The sequence below is a fragment of the Ovis canadensis genome, chromosome 25, assembly GCF_042477335.2.
Source record: "Ovis canadensis isolate MfBH-ARS-UI-01 breed Bighorn chromosome 25, ARS-UI_OviCan_v2, whole genome shotgun sequence".
Lineage (NCBI taxonomy): Eukaryota > Metazoa > Chordata > Mammalia > Artiodactyla > Bovidae > Ovis > Ovis canadensis.
In genome coordinates, this window is record NC_091269.1 from 44,575,500 (window position 1) to 44,588,993 (window position 13,494).

Sequence of the window (13,494 nt, forward strand, 5' to 3'; positions counted from 1 at the left end):
CCTGTCTGCAGTTGGGTGACAACAGAAATGTAAGTGTACTGTGCACAGGTGGTCTGGGCAGAGACGCGTTTACCTGTTCACACAGTGTGGAGCTCCTCATCAGTCAGTAGTTTTATTCTTCTCCTGAGCCAAGATTGGGCTTAGCCAGTAAAGTCAAGTTTTCCTTCTGAAAGACAGCAGCATGTGCTCTAAAGTGTGTATCCCAGAGCTTATCCGTCTCTGCATCAGATACCCTCAAGATCAAGGCAGAAAGCGCATGCTGATAGCTACCCCAACTCTCTTTTCTATTACAGGTGACCTCTGGGGGCACAGAAAGTATTTTGATGGCCTGCAAAGCTTATCGGGAACTAGCCTTCGAGAATGGGATCAAAACTCCAGAAATGTAGGTACAGTTGTCCCTTAGTATCCATGGAGTGTTGGTTCCGGGACCCCAATGGATACCAAATTCTCCATGCTCAGGCCCCTTATGTAAAGTGGTGTAGTATTTGCATATGACCTTCACACATCCTCCCTATAGTCTTAAATCATCTCTGGATTACTTACAATACTTAACATGTAAATGCTGTGTAAACAGTTGCTGGTGTGTAGCAAATTCAGCTTTTGCTTTTTGGAACTTTTCCCCCCTAATATTTTGTGTTATGTGTAGCTGACTCCCCACCCCTCTGCCCCTGCCAGTTTAGATTTTTCTGTGGGAAACAGCCTGACCATCTGTTTTCTGCTTCTTCTGGCAATTCCAGTCCCCTTCCGTCCTGTCCTGTGCCCTTGACCATTATTACCCTTCACATTCAGCAAAATCCTGAGTGCTTTTGCTAGTTAATATTCCCTTTCCTACCCACCCACCCCTCCCCCCCAATTTATACATGGTATATACTGCAAGAACAAGATTCTTTTTCTAAAAGTAACAGTTATAGGACTATATCTTTGAGTTCTGTGATACTTACTGTAAGTTTATCTGGAACCTAAGGAAAACTCTCTAACTTACCTTAGTTAAATGAAAATTACTTAGACTGTTTCAGGGTGCTCCTTAAGAAAATTTCAGCCTGCCAGCTGTGTTCTGGGAAGGAAAATTCTAAAAATCCAGAGATGACGATATTGTATTTGGTTGCTTTCATTTTTTCTTTCAGCCCCCTCCCTTGTACAGTATGCTCATACCACAGCTTTTAGGTTAGTGGTTTCCCACAAGTGTCAGTGACTCCAGGTTTTGTTGCATGTGATCTCGTGCTATAATTCACGCCAAGCGTAAGAGAGGAAGTCAGGCTACCATCTTTCTTCACACAGACATCTTTGGTACTTGGTACTTAGTCACTGATGGCAATTTTTTTCCTTCAAAGGGAACCGATTAATTTTAAGAGTGGAGTAACTGAGGGAAGTCTGAAGCAAATGACTTGATTTCCATACTGTCTGAAATGCTGTTCCCAAGTGTGTAGGACAAATGGGAATTTTAGTTTTTCACAGGATCATGGTCTTCCAGAGATGGAGAAGACCATCGATGTGATGCTTGAAGCATCACTGCTTTAACATCCCTGCCAGGCAGTCTTATATTTTCTGCCTGAGTGTGTGTGGTGCCAGGAAGCTTGCTCCTCATTGGGGTGCCCTTCTTTGGTTGGACAACCAGAAAGCACACCTTCATGGTGATCTGATCCAAATTCTCTGCCACCTTTCACCTATCTGCCCTGATGTAAGCTTGGGATTCCTCCATGTGGCATTACTTCCAAGTTCTTCCTGCTACCGAAGTGATTTCCTAAGTAGTAGGAGGTTTCTCTAGAAAATCATTTGACTCTTTTTGTTTGTGTTTAAAACGAAAAGTAAAACAACATAAACACTTAAAAATTTTTGAGGAAAAATAAGCAGAAGTTTATTCCTGGTGATTGCAATTAGCTGCTAGCCATGGTATCTCTTGAACCTGGTTTGATTGAATTTCACTGTTTTCCTTTAGCGTAGCCCCCCAGAGTGCCCATGCTGCATTTGACAAAGCCGCCAATTACTTTGGGATGAAGATTATACGAGTTCCCCTGAACAAAATGATGGAGGTGGATGTTCGGGTGAGTTCCTCCGAAGGGCTGTTGTCTGTCTGGGGCTGGGTCAAGCAGGAAAGTGCACCTGATCACTAGCTTTTTTCAGGGTCACACATGGATAGACTGGGAGTGCCTTTGATTATAGCATTAGGACTTGGAAAATCTGCCACTGGCAGTGGTGAGTCCTTGCAGCATCAGTCCTTTCATATGTACGTGAACTCTTCATAGGAAGCTGAGGCTAACTTGGTACCTTAAAGACCTGAGTTCTGCTTCAGCACCGTCACTTTCTCTTCTCTTTGTAAAATGATCCTGGACTAACTTGCCCCAAGACACTCATTGTTTTCAGTTGGCCTGAATTAGTACCATTGCCCTTCTAACGGTAAGTATTTTTTAGAAGTAAATTGTCCAATTTATTACTACTAGCATTATCCCCCCACCTTAATTGAGGTGTTAATTGACAAAAACAATTGTGTATATTTAAGGTATGCAATTTGGTGTTTTGCTATATGGATACATTGTGAAATATAATCATCACAATTAAGCTATTTAACATCTCCATCAGCTCACATAGTTTTCTTTTTCTTTTTTCATGGTAAGCATACTTATACCCTCTAGATCTCTAAGCAGATTTCAGGTATACAGTGCAGCGTTGTTCAGTGTAGTCCCATGACTCTGCATCAGATCTCCAGAACTTACTCATCTTAATAACTGGAACTTGGCACCCCTTGGCCAATGTCTCCCCATTTCCCTCATTCTCCAGCCCTAGCAATCGCCATTCTGTCCTTTGCTTCTGTGAGTTCGGCTGTGTTCAGTTCCCAAGTCATGCAGTATCTGTCCTTTTGTGTCTGGCTCATTTAACGTAGGGCTTCCCTGGTGGCTCAGAGGGTAAAGCGTCTGCCCGCAATCTGGGAGACCTCGGTTCGATCCCTGGGTCGGGAAGATCCCGTGGAGAAGGAAATGGCAACCCACTCCAGTACTCTTGCCTGGAGAATCCCATGGACGGAGGAGCCTGGTAGGCTACAGTCCACGGGGTTGCAAAACGTCGGACATGACTGAGCGACGCGACTTCACTTCACTTATTTGACTTAGGCTTGTGACCTCCAAGTTCATCTACATGGTCTCAAATGGCAGGCTTTCTTTTTTAAGCCAGAATAATAAGTCTTTAGTGATTATTTGTGTGCCTTGCATCTGTGTAGAGGAACTTTCTAGTTTCAGAGCCGCATTTGAGCCTCATGATAACCTGGGGGGATCATAGAAGCAGTTAGTATTATTGCATCTTATAGATGAGGAAACACACTTGACTGAAGTTAAGTAGTTTCCTCAAGCTTTCACTGCTAACGTGGGGCGCTCTTGCCTCTTAGCTCACTATTCTTCTTTACCATCACAGTGGTTTTGCTGTTTTCCCCAGGGGTTTATATTTGACCACCATGGTGGGGCAGTGTCTTCCTCTGAGCTGGAGAGGTGAAGGGGGTGTGCTGGTGGAGCTGAACCTTTAGGTTGGTAGCCTAGGCTGCTCTTGGCAGCATGAGAGCAGAGTAACTGTGATGTGACTTCTCATTTTCCTTTCAACTTTATCCCCTCAGGCAATGCGCAGAGCCATCTCTAGGAATACGGCCATGCTCGTCTGCTCTGCCCCACAGTTCCCTCATGGTGTGATAGACCCTATCCCTGAAGTGGCCAAGGTATGTGGGAGAAAGGACTACTAGGCAGGCAGATAGAGATTTTAGAGTCTGATGGTGCCTTATAGGAAAGAAGAAAGTGATTTTGAGTTTAGATCGTAGCCCAGTGGTGGTGAATACCTTTCATCCACCCTGTGGTAAGCTGCATAGCTCTCTGGAAGTCTCTGAAGGTAACTAGCTTGGGCTGTGGAGGAGGGATAATACACATTTAAACTGTCCATTCTGCAGTAGTGCTGACATTTTGATTCAGATCAGGAAATAATCTGCATTTAGGGGCATGCCTACCAGAGGGTGGTCTTCACCCACTGTGCTGCCCCAGAGCACCCCTCCCTCCTTCCCCACCCTGCAGTTACTAGAGCAGGACACCATACATCTTCAAGCCTAAATCAGAGTTCTGCTCATTTCTTGCATGATTTTTCAGTGAGTTGGAGGCCCTGTATATTTAAAATAGAAACCACATTTCAGGTGAATTATTTTAAAGGCTAACTATACTTGAAAGATGAGCTTTATTAAGAATGTCAAAAATAACCAGGATTTTAAAACATAGTACATTATGCTCTGGTTATATCCCAGCTTTCCACCCATGTGTCGCAAAGCTTTTGTTATAGGGCTATAACTGATATTCTTTATGGTCTTTGGAACTAGCTGGCTGTCAAATACAAAATACCTCTTCATGTGGACGCTTGTCTGGGGGGCTTCCTCATCGTCTTTATGGAGAAAGCAGGATACCCGCTGGAGCAGCCATTTGATTTCCGGGTGAAAGGCGTGACCAGCATTTCAGCTGATACTCATAAGGTGAGCGAGGAAAAAGACCACATGTTAATCAAAGTTGACGGTTGATTATTTTGACTATTATCAACAAAAGAAATCAGTCAAAGCCTCAGTTTCCCCCATAAGTGTAAAATTAGATCTGGCTCTTTGCTCTTGCCAGGGCAGCTGATAGTTGTCTCAAGGTAAAGTGATATGACAGGATATAGAGCTGGAGGTGACGAGGGGCAGTGGAAAGGAACCTATTATTTCTGTGTCATATGGCTAAGAGAATTTCTGTATCCAGTGACTGTACGTAACCAGGACATAATAGTGTGGTGGCTCTTACACAAAGGTTCCTGGACCCTTAAGAGTTTTGGGGAAGAGGTGAGGTTGATAGCAGAATTCCTAAGAGGAGGTATGTTAATGTTTCAATCCCCATGCTCCTGGGGCTCCTGCACCTGAGTGACTAGAATTTATCAACAGGAAAGGCCTCTGGGAAAAGGGATGAACTTATGAGCTCAGGAATGTTTGGCTTGTGATGTTTGAAATGTCCATGCCTGCTGTCCCCAGAGGCAAAGTCTACATCAGATAGCCCCATGCCCTTTTTCTTACCATCTGTGGCTCAGGGAGTGAAATGAGTTCCATCTTAGCTTCAGTGAGAGTTAATTAGGAGGGCACGTTAGTCAAGTACCTAGTTTATTTTAAATCTGGATTAAGTAGCTTCTAGATTTTGAGCACCATGGTATTCTGAAGAGGAAAGTATACTAAGCAAAAAAGATGGAAAGTGAGTCAAATCATGAATTTAGTTGCTCCAAGTGACCTGAATTCCTTTCTTTCCTGGCTTCCAGTGGAAATTTTCCTTCCAGGAAGTTTCCATCCTGACATACCGCCCTGAGGTCCTGTTTTAAATAAGGAAAACTACATGCTGAATGAAGAGAGGCAAAAACCCATTAACTAGATAAGACATTATTTTTCCTAGGCCTCAGATTCCTCAGTCCTAAAATAGAGAATTTGAAACCCCTTCCCTTTGGTGTCCTCTATTCTTGAGTAAGTTCTGAGTTGGAAATCTTAATGTGAGATGAAACTGTCAAGAGACCCGGACAGGTGAAGGGAAAATGCCTAGAGTTCTGGGGCGGGTCCACCATGCGAACCACTCACTCACCTGTCTGCTTCTCCCTGCAGTACGGCTATGCCCCCAAGGGCTCTTCAGTGGTCTTATACTCTGACAAGAAGTACAGGCGCTATCAGTTCTTCGTTGCCACAGACTGGCAGGGTGGTATCTACGCTTCCCCAACCATTGCAGGCTCACGGCCTGGTGGCATTAGCGCAGCCTGTTGGGCCTCCTTGATGTACTTCGGTGAGAGCGGCTACATTGAAGCTACCAAACAGATCATCAAAACCACGCGCTTCCTCAAGTCAGAGTACGTGTGCAAGATTGGCATTCTGCCTTGTCTCTTGCGTCGTAGGCACGTAGGCTCAAGGCATCTGCCAGGCCAAGCACCACAGCTCCAGCACCTGTAGTCCCCTGAAGCTTAGGAGTGTGGTGCTGGCTGAGGAGAATAAGCTCCCCTGCTATGCTGTGACTTGGGGTCACAGCCAGGCTTCATCTGTAGGCCATCTTGTCTCTAAGGATGTCTTACCAACTGGCAGCTCTTACCAAGTGCTTCATGGTTAAGACAGTAGTTTTCAAACTTGAGGCTGAATCCTAATCACCTGGAGGGCTTGTTAAAAGGCAGATCACCAGGCCCCAGTCCGAGTGTTCTGACGCAGTAGGTCTGGAACAGGAATGCGAGGATTTGCATTTCTGAAAATGCCCAGTAGACACTAATGCTGCAGGCCTAAGAATCACACTTGTAGAATCACTAGAATAAGAAAAGAATTGGAAGGGGTTGGGGAGGAGGCGGTGCTGAAATCTGGGTTGTTAAGGCAAAACCATGCTGCATGCTTTGTCTAATGTCTCTTCTTCATGTGTTACCTGTTTGGTTGTATATGTTACCGAGGTTGAACGAAAGCAGCTGCTAGGCCTGGCTCATTTGACCAAGGCCTGTATATTGTCCTGATACACCCATCTGCTGAGAACTGCTGTACCATCTCCTGCTTCAGGGATTACATGGATGAGTTTTTAAGGAGAGATGGAGGGATCGTTTTTCTAGGATTAAAAAAAAAAAAAGTGCATTGTTTATTCCTCAGATACTCCTGGGGGGGATACATAATTTAGGAGCTAGGCAGATAGATTAGGAGCCAAAAGTATTGGATCTAGTGGGGTTTGGGCCTTTAAGTGTTTGTAATATTTAGGAACTACTGATCTGAGTCTAGCCACCTGATTAGGAAACTCAAGTCCCCAAAGCTTAGATTGTTGTAAGGGTGACATGAGATGATGGCCGGAATAATGTGCCTGAATTTCCTTTCTGTTCCCTTTAAGACTAGAAAACATCAAAGGCATCTTTGTCTTTGGGAATCCTCAGTTGTCAGTCATCGCTCTGGGCTCTCGTGATTTTGATATCTACCGACTGTTCAACTTGATGCATGCCAAGGGCTGGAACTTGAATCAGTTGCAGTTCCCACCCAGGTGAGCTTGGAGACGCTTCCTTTGGTCTATGGCTGCTGAAGAGCTATGGCAGCAAGGTGACCTCAAGGGTAGAGAGGGACTGCCAGCAGCACTTTTATGGCAGCTGTATTATCTGTAGATCGTTTGTCTTGCCGTTAGGAGTTTCTCAGTTTCAAGAATAAGACTGTTAGCTATAAACTATGGCAAATGGGGTGGCAGCCTCTCGAGACAGTGAGATTGTTACCCCACCCCTGCTCTGGGCTCTGTTCTCTCTCTTCCTCTGATTACCTGAATAACAGTGAGCTTAGAACCTTCCAGAGGGCCTCTGATCACTTGGGCCTGATACTGTCCCCTTGCACATGCCTTTCTAGTCTTCCGTGACGCCTATAAGTAAGCACTCCGTTCCAAGAGAAGGTCTCCCAGTATCCTCCATGCAGCCCTGATTCTTTGATGTGTTGGTGCCGCTGCCAGTCCCATCCGGACTCCTGGTCTCTTCACAGCCTTTTTGTACCCAGTCTCCCTCCAGAGGGAGTCAGAGTTTCTTTGCCCTGAAGTCCTTCAAGACCCCGGCCATGTGACCCTAGCACCATGAGGTTTACCACCTAAGACAAAAGTCCTAAAGCAGTGGACAGTTTGAGGGGAGGGGTGGCACAGGACAGCCAGGTGTATTCAACTTACCACAGTGGGTCTTGATCATGCTCAGGGCATGACACCCTCATGCCAGCCTACAGTCTGGGTATTTGAGAGCCCTGATGCCTAGGACTGGGAGCAACTTGACTATGTTTGTTATGAATAACAACATGAATAAGCAACCAATAAATTCCTGCATTTGGAGCTGCTTGATTTCAGAATGTGTTTCCCTCTTTTTCCCAGATTCATCTCACTTTGTCTTTCTTCTCCCATAGCCTTCATTTCTGCATCACATTGGTACACACCCGCAAGCGGGTAGCCATACAGTTCCTTAAGGATATCCGGGAATCTGTCACTCAAATCATGAAGAATCCGAAAGCAAAGACCACAGGAATGGTAGGGACATTTGTTTTTTTTTTTTTTCCTGTGGAAGCTTAGGTGTTGGTGGTGGGTTTGAAAGAATCAGATGACCTCTAGTCTGTTCCTGCCTCTGCCCCTTATCCACAAACCTCTTCATTAATCAGAAGTGATGGTCTCTGCTTACCCATTCCCAGAGATTTTTGGTCTCAAATAAGGTACCTATAGATAAAATAATAGAGAGTGTTAACATGAAGGCAGGCAGTGGTAATGTTCCTTTGAAAAGAAAATTTTTACACAGGAAAGGCACTAAGCCAGTTTCCTCTGAAATTTTCTACACTTTCCCACAGGCTAGTTCTTTAGGCAGAAAGGCAGACTGGCAAAAGCCTATGACGAACATCTTGCGCCAGCTATCTTTCTGGTGGAACTGCGCCTGGGATGGGAGTGGGAGATGGGGGGAGGAGGGGCGCACGACCACAACTTTCTGTTTCCTTCAAATCCCTCATCACTAATGACCTTCTTTGACTTGACTTCTAGGGTGCGATCTATGGCATGGCCCAGGCTACCGTCGACAGGAACTTGGTGGCGGAGCTGTCCTCCGTCTTCTTGGACAGCCTTTTCAGTACAGACACTGTAGCTCAGGGCAGCCAGATGAATGGCTCTCCGAAACCCCGCTGAGCTGAGACCCTCTGTAACCCCGAGGGGCGTCTGGCCTTCAGGAGGCTCTCGGGGTGTGGGACAGGCCATGCGGTTTCAACATCTGGTCTTGCTCCATAGAGCGCGACACAGACCATGAGACAGCGCGATCCTCAGGATTCTCATCCTTTGGTGGTTTTTAATGTGAAGACCTCAAAGGATCCCATGACGTAATTGTTTTGTCCTTGTTCTAAATGTTCCCCTGGGAATTGTTTTAACCATTTCCTTCTCTAACCTTTCTTGCTGCCAACTTCCCTTAATCCTGGTGTGGCAGCTCTGACCTGTCCCGACTCCTTAGGGAAGCTGGGCTCCAGTTTACGATAGGAAAAGGTGTACTTTGTTACCTCAGGCAGCTGAGCTAGTCAGACAGGAATTCTGTTCTGTATCTGGTGTTCCCCTAGGTGGGGGTGAGGTCTGCTCAAGCAGGAGGCTTTCCCAGCCCTAGTGTTCTCTCTTAGAGTCCCTTCTTTCACAGCTTATGCTTTCAAGGACACAGGTTGGCCAGCCATCATTCTGCGATGCGGGGCTGGCAGGGTCTGGAGTGGTCGCTGCTCCCTGTCCGTGCTTGCAGTCCCCATGTGGTACTTGGTTGCCATCGCCTTCCGTTCCCAGTGGTTTGTTCCTCTTTGCGTGGATTAGGACGAGAATGGTGTGGGATCCAGAGAAGCTAGGGCCTTCTGGCCCTGGTGCTGCCTCTTGGAGCACACCTGAGCCCTCTCCTGGGCCTCTGAAGACGGGAACCAGGCCTTTTTCTAGACCTCCCTGAGTATCAGCGCAGGACGAGCTCCCAGACTTCCAGGTACCCAAACTTCGGGCGTGCCACCAGAGTTAGCAGCAGTCCTCCCCGCCCTGCTGCTCTAGCCGTCATGCACATGTTTGTTTTTTGTTTGCCTGAAGGAACAGCTCAAAGCACCTTCACAAGTTGCCTTGACTTACCCAGGGAGGGCATGAGAGAGCCCCCAAGGCAAGGAAAATCTCTGTTAGTGTGTTCTTTCTGCCTCTTCCCCCTTCATTCAACTCCCAAAGGTACGACGGCAGTCAAGCCTCAGGTACTGGACGCTCCTCGGCCCTGGCTAGGATGAGAGAAACTTTCTAGAATAGGAAGACATCAAGTGTCACTTGAGGCCTAGGGCCTGGGATTCCTTCATTAAGACCAGTTGCTCAGGGTGGCGCAGGAACAGGACCCAACCCTGCGCCCACTTCCTACTCTTTGCCCCCCTGCACAGGGCCCTGATCTCGGTTGAGCCACTATCCTACCCGCATGACAACACATGATGTGCCTTCTTTCTCAGCAGTGAGCAGTGATGGGCTACTCCTGACCCAGGCCTGGAGTGAACTGGATCAGTCTTTGAGGTTTTTACCTGGGTAGGGGTAAGTCAGGAGACACTTTCCTCTGATCCACCACCCTTCTCAGGGACTCCTGAATACCCAGCCTCCTCAGGCTGGTGTCCTCTAGCCTTCTTCACTGGCAGTGCTGGCCCGGACTTCCCCCAGACTCCCTGGCACATTCGTCTAAGTGTTCTTAAGTGCTGTACTTCCTCCACAGTAACCGACTGGCTGGCTGTGTCATTGCAGGGCTGGTGTGTTGTGTTTCATTCTGTCCTTGTGGGCTCCAGGAATGTGGGTATGTTTGTGTTAGAAGCAGAGATCCTTTGGATAGGGGAGTCACATTCCACCCTGGTTGATGAACTGATGGGCACTGTGTGTGAACCATCCCTGGATCTCCAGTGCATTCATCGTGTTGGAGGAATTCCAGGGACCCAGAACCACTTAGCAGGCACGACTGTGGTTTGTCAGCTGCTAAAAACGAAGAAGCACATACCTGCAGAGTGTCCTGTTGCTTCCCGTGTCTCCCCAGGACCTTCCTCTGTGGGCTGTGGTGTTTTCAAAGGGACCTGCTGTCGCCACTTTATGATCATGAGTGTTAGACTTAAACACTTGTGGGCTTTTTGTTCTTTACGTACCTGTGTGCGTAAGTAGCATCTAGCCTGCAGCGGTAGATGGAATGTCTTCATGATATCATGTTGCTCGCAGATGTCTCATTGGCCTCTGCAAAAACTACTCTTGTTTCTGGGTTAGAGTTAAGTAGTTGCATGAATATACTGCCGTGTCACTTTTAATATGACCAGTTTTATACTTGGAAAATGGTACTTGCCTCTTTAAAATCTTTTCTGTCTTTAACCTCCCCCTTTTCCATCTCAAGGCTCCCTTCCTAATTATAGCAATAATCTCTTAAGAAGCAACTAAGTAATAAAATGTCCCAAATCTTAGTCATTGTGGATGGATGACCGCATTCATTTGTTTATTTAGGCATACAGGGGAGATAACCTGCTGGGGTGGTGGTTGCTGCAAACTGGCTGCTGGTGAGAAAGTGCTCCTTTGTGGGGAGGTGGCTGTGCATGCCCACTGATACTAGAACCAGGTCACAGCCATACATGAGTGGCAGCTCTGCTCAGTTCCAAGCACTACCCTTGGTAGCTCTACCAGGAGTGGTGGTCACACCTGTTTAAAGGGAAGCTGGGAACTCGCATCTCGAGTTCCTCAAAGCCAGTGTCCTGCCTTATGTTTTCAGTTATCATCCGTATCTGCACACATCTTAATGATGGACTGGACTGTCTTGGGTGGTCCCTAGCCAGCTGGGCAGTGTGGTTCCATCTTATGAAAGGACACTGACTTCAAACCCTGCATTTGTTCTGGGAGCTGACAGAACCCCTCAGATATCTGCAGAGGTAACCCCTGGGCCTCTTGTTCCATTATGACCAGGAAGTGAGAGGTCTTTCTGAAGGATTATTTGGGTTAGTTCTGTCCATCAGGTGCCCTAGCTTTGCATTCTGGCTCTCAGCCCACTTGTACTTTGCCAGAATCAAGCCAAGGAATGCCACCTTTGCTATATGGTTTTCCACCAAATGACTTGGTTCCTTGAGGACCTACTTGCTATGGGGTAAACTCTAGAGAAAGAAGGCCCAGGATATGATTAGAGGGAGGCATGGCACACCCAAGAGGTGGCATTTTGATGCTTCTACCTGCTCCTTACAGCTGTGAGCTCCTTTGCCTTCTCTGTGGGTCTTATTAGCAACAACCTGCTTTTAGCTAGATCCAGTAGTGACAGAAGTAATGACAGAGGCCTGACTTGGTAGCTACCAGCTACAGCCTGTAAAAAATCAGGTGTTTGAGAGCCTTGTGAGTTGTCTGTTGTAATAGCCTTACTTTATCTTGTGCTTGCTTTTTTTCATAATCTCTCCTTAACATCCTCTTCTATAATTTTAATTATTTGCATTAATTTGAGAATAAACGTATTTATTTCCAAAAAGTGTTGTTTATGTCTTCGTACCACATAAAAGTGCTTCATGTAACTGTAGTGGCCTCCAGGTTGGTGTTTTTCAGCCTTTGATGCATGAGAGTAAGCAGAGACAGGAAGGTGACGTAGCACAGACCACACCTCCATGACTAGTGACTTGTGCTCTGATCCACAGTCATCAGGTCAAAGCACATTTAGAAGAGTTCAAGTCAGAAGTGAAGCGGATGTAGGACCACTGTCTGCATTTCGTTGGTTTGATAGAGCACTCTGCTGAATAACCAAGAAGTCACTGAACAAATCAAAGAGGAAATAAAAAATAGAAACAAGTGACAATGAAAACATGATGACCCAAAGCCTACGGGACACAGCAAAAGCAGTTCTAAGAGGGGAGCTTACAACAGTTCAGTCTCATCTCAAGAAACAAGAAAAATCTCAATCTAACCTTATACCTAAGGCAACCAGACAACTGCAACAGTAGAGTTAGAAGGAATCATAAAGATCAGAGCAGAAATAAATGAAGTAGATACAAAGAAAACAGTTGCAAAGATCAGTAAAACTGAAAGTTGGTTCTTTGAGAAGATAAACAAAACTGATAAACCTTTAGCCATAATCAAGGAAAAAAGGGATGGCAAATGAGCACATGAAAAGTTGCTCAACATCACTTAATAGAGAAATCAAAACTACAATGAGGTATTGCCTCACACCAGTCAGAATGGCCATCATCCAAAAATCTACAAGCCATAAATTGCTGGAGAGGACATGGAGAAAAGAGGACCCTCTGACATTGCTGGTGGGAATGGAAACTGACGGAGCTGTTATGGAGATTCCTTAAGTAGGAATAAATTGACCACATGACCCAGCACTTCCACTACTGGGCATATATCCTGAGAAAGCCACAATTCTAAGACACATGTGCCCTAATGTTCACTGTGGCACTATTTACAATAGCCAGGACATGGAAGCAGCGTAGATGTCTGTCTACAGATGAATGGATAAAGAAGATGTGGTAGGTATATACAAGGGAATGTCAGCCACATAAGAGAACAAAGGAGTCAGTTCTACTGAGGTGGATGAACTAGCTCCTGTTTATAGAGAGTGAGAAAAATATATTAATGCACATATATGGAATCTAGAAAAATAGGTGTTGAACCTGTTTGCAGGAAGGAATGGAGATATACATGAAGAAAATGGACCTGTGGGCACAGTGGAGAAGAAGAGGGCAGGTTGAATTTGAGAAAGTAGCATCAACATATATATATACTATCATGTGTAAAACAGATAACTGGGGAGCTCTCTATAGAACACAGCTCAGCCTGGTGCTCTGTGATGACCTAGACGGGTGGGATGAGGGGAGGGGGGCTCAAGAGGAAGGGGCTATGTGTATAATTATGGCTGACTCACACTTGCGGAGCAGGAAGTGGCACCCCACTCTGGTACTCTTGCCTAGAAAATCCCATGGACGGAGGAGCCTGGTAGACTACAGTCCATGGGGTTAAGAAGAGTCCGACATGACTGAGCGAC

The 13,494-nt window shown here is 46.1% G+C and overlaps 1 protein-coding gene and 1 long non-coding RNA gene across 13 annotated transcripts in view; one reads left to right on the forward strand and one right to left on the reverse strand.

Annotated features, from left to right (window-relative positions):
* SGPL1 (sphingosine-1-phosphate lyase 1) overlaps positions 1 to 11,985 on the forward strand; it is an 83,825-nt gene extending 71,840 nt beyond the window's left edge. For all 12 annotated transcript variants that reach the window (XM_069571984.1, XM_069571991.1, XM_069571992.1 and 9 more), the window contains 8 exons: positions 294 to 382; positions 1,937 to 2,042; positions 3,599 to 3,697; positions 4,340 to 4,489; positions 5,627 to 5,865; positions 6,867 to 7,013; positions 7,898 to 8,018; positions 8,517 to 11,985. In XM_069571984.1, coding sequence (XP_069428085.1) covers positions 294 to 382; positions 1,937 to 2,042; positions 3,599 to 3,697; positions 4,340 to 4,489; positions 5,627 to 5,865; positions 6,867 to 7,013; positions 7,898 to 8,018; positions 8,517 to 8,657 — 1,092 coding nt within the window. In that variant the 3' untranslated portion in view covers positions 8,658 to 11,985. The remainder of the gene's footprint in view (positions 1 to 293; positions 383 to 1,936; positions 2,043 to 3,598; positions 3,698 to 4,339; positions 4,490 to 5,626; positions 5,866 to 6,866; positions 7,014 to 7,897; positions 8,019 to 8,516) is intronic.
* LOC138430114 (uncharacterized) lies at positions 4,182 to 11,124 on the reverse strand. Its single transcript, XR_011253002.1, has 2 exons — positions 6,420 to 11,124; positions 4,182 to 6,306 (listed from the first exon to the last, which is right to left on the reverse strand). It is a non-coding gene; the product is annotated as an uncharacterized lncRNA (long non-coding RNA).
* Positions 11,986 to 13,494: the final 1,509 nt, after the last annotated feature.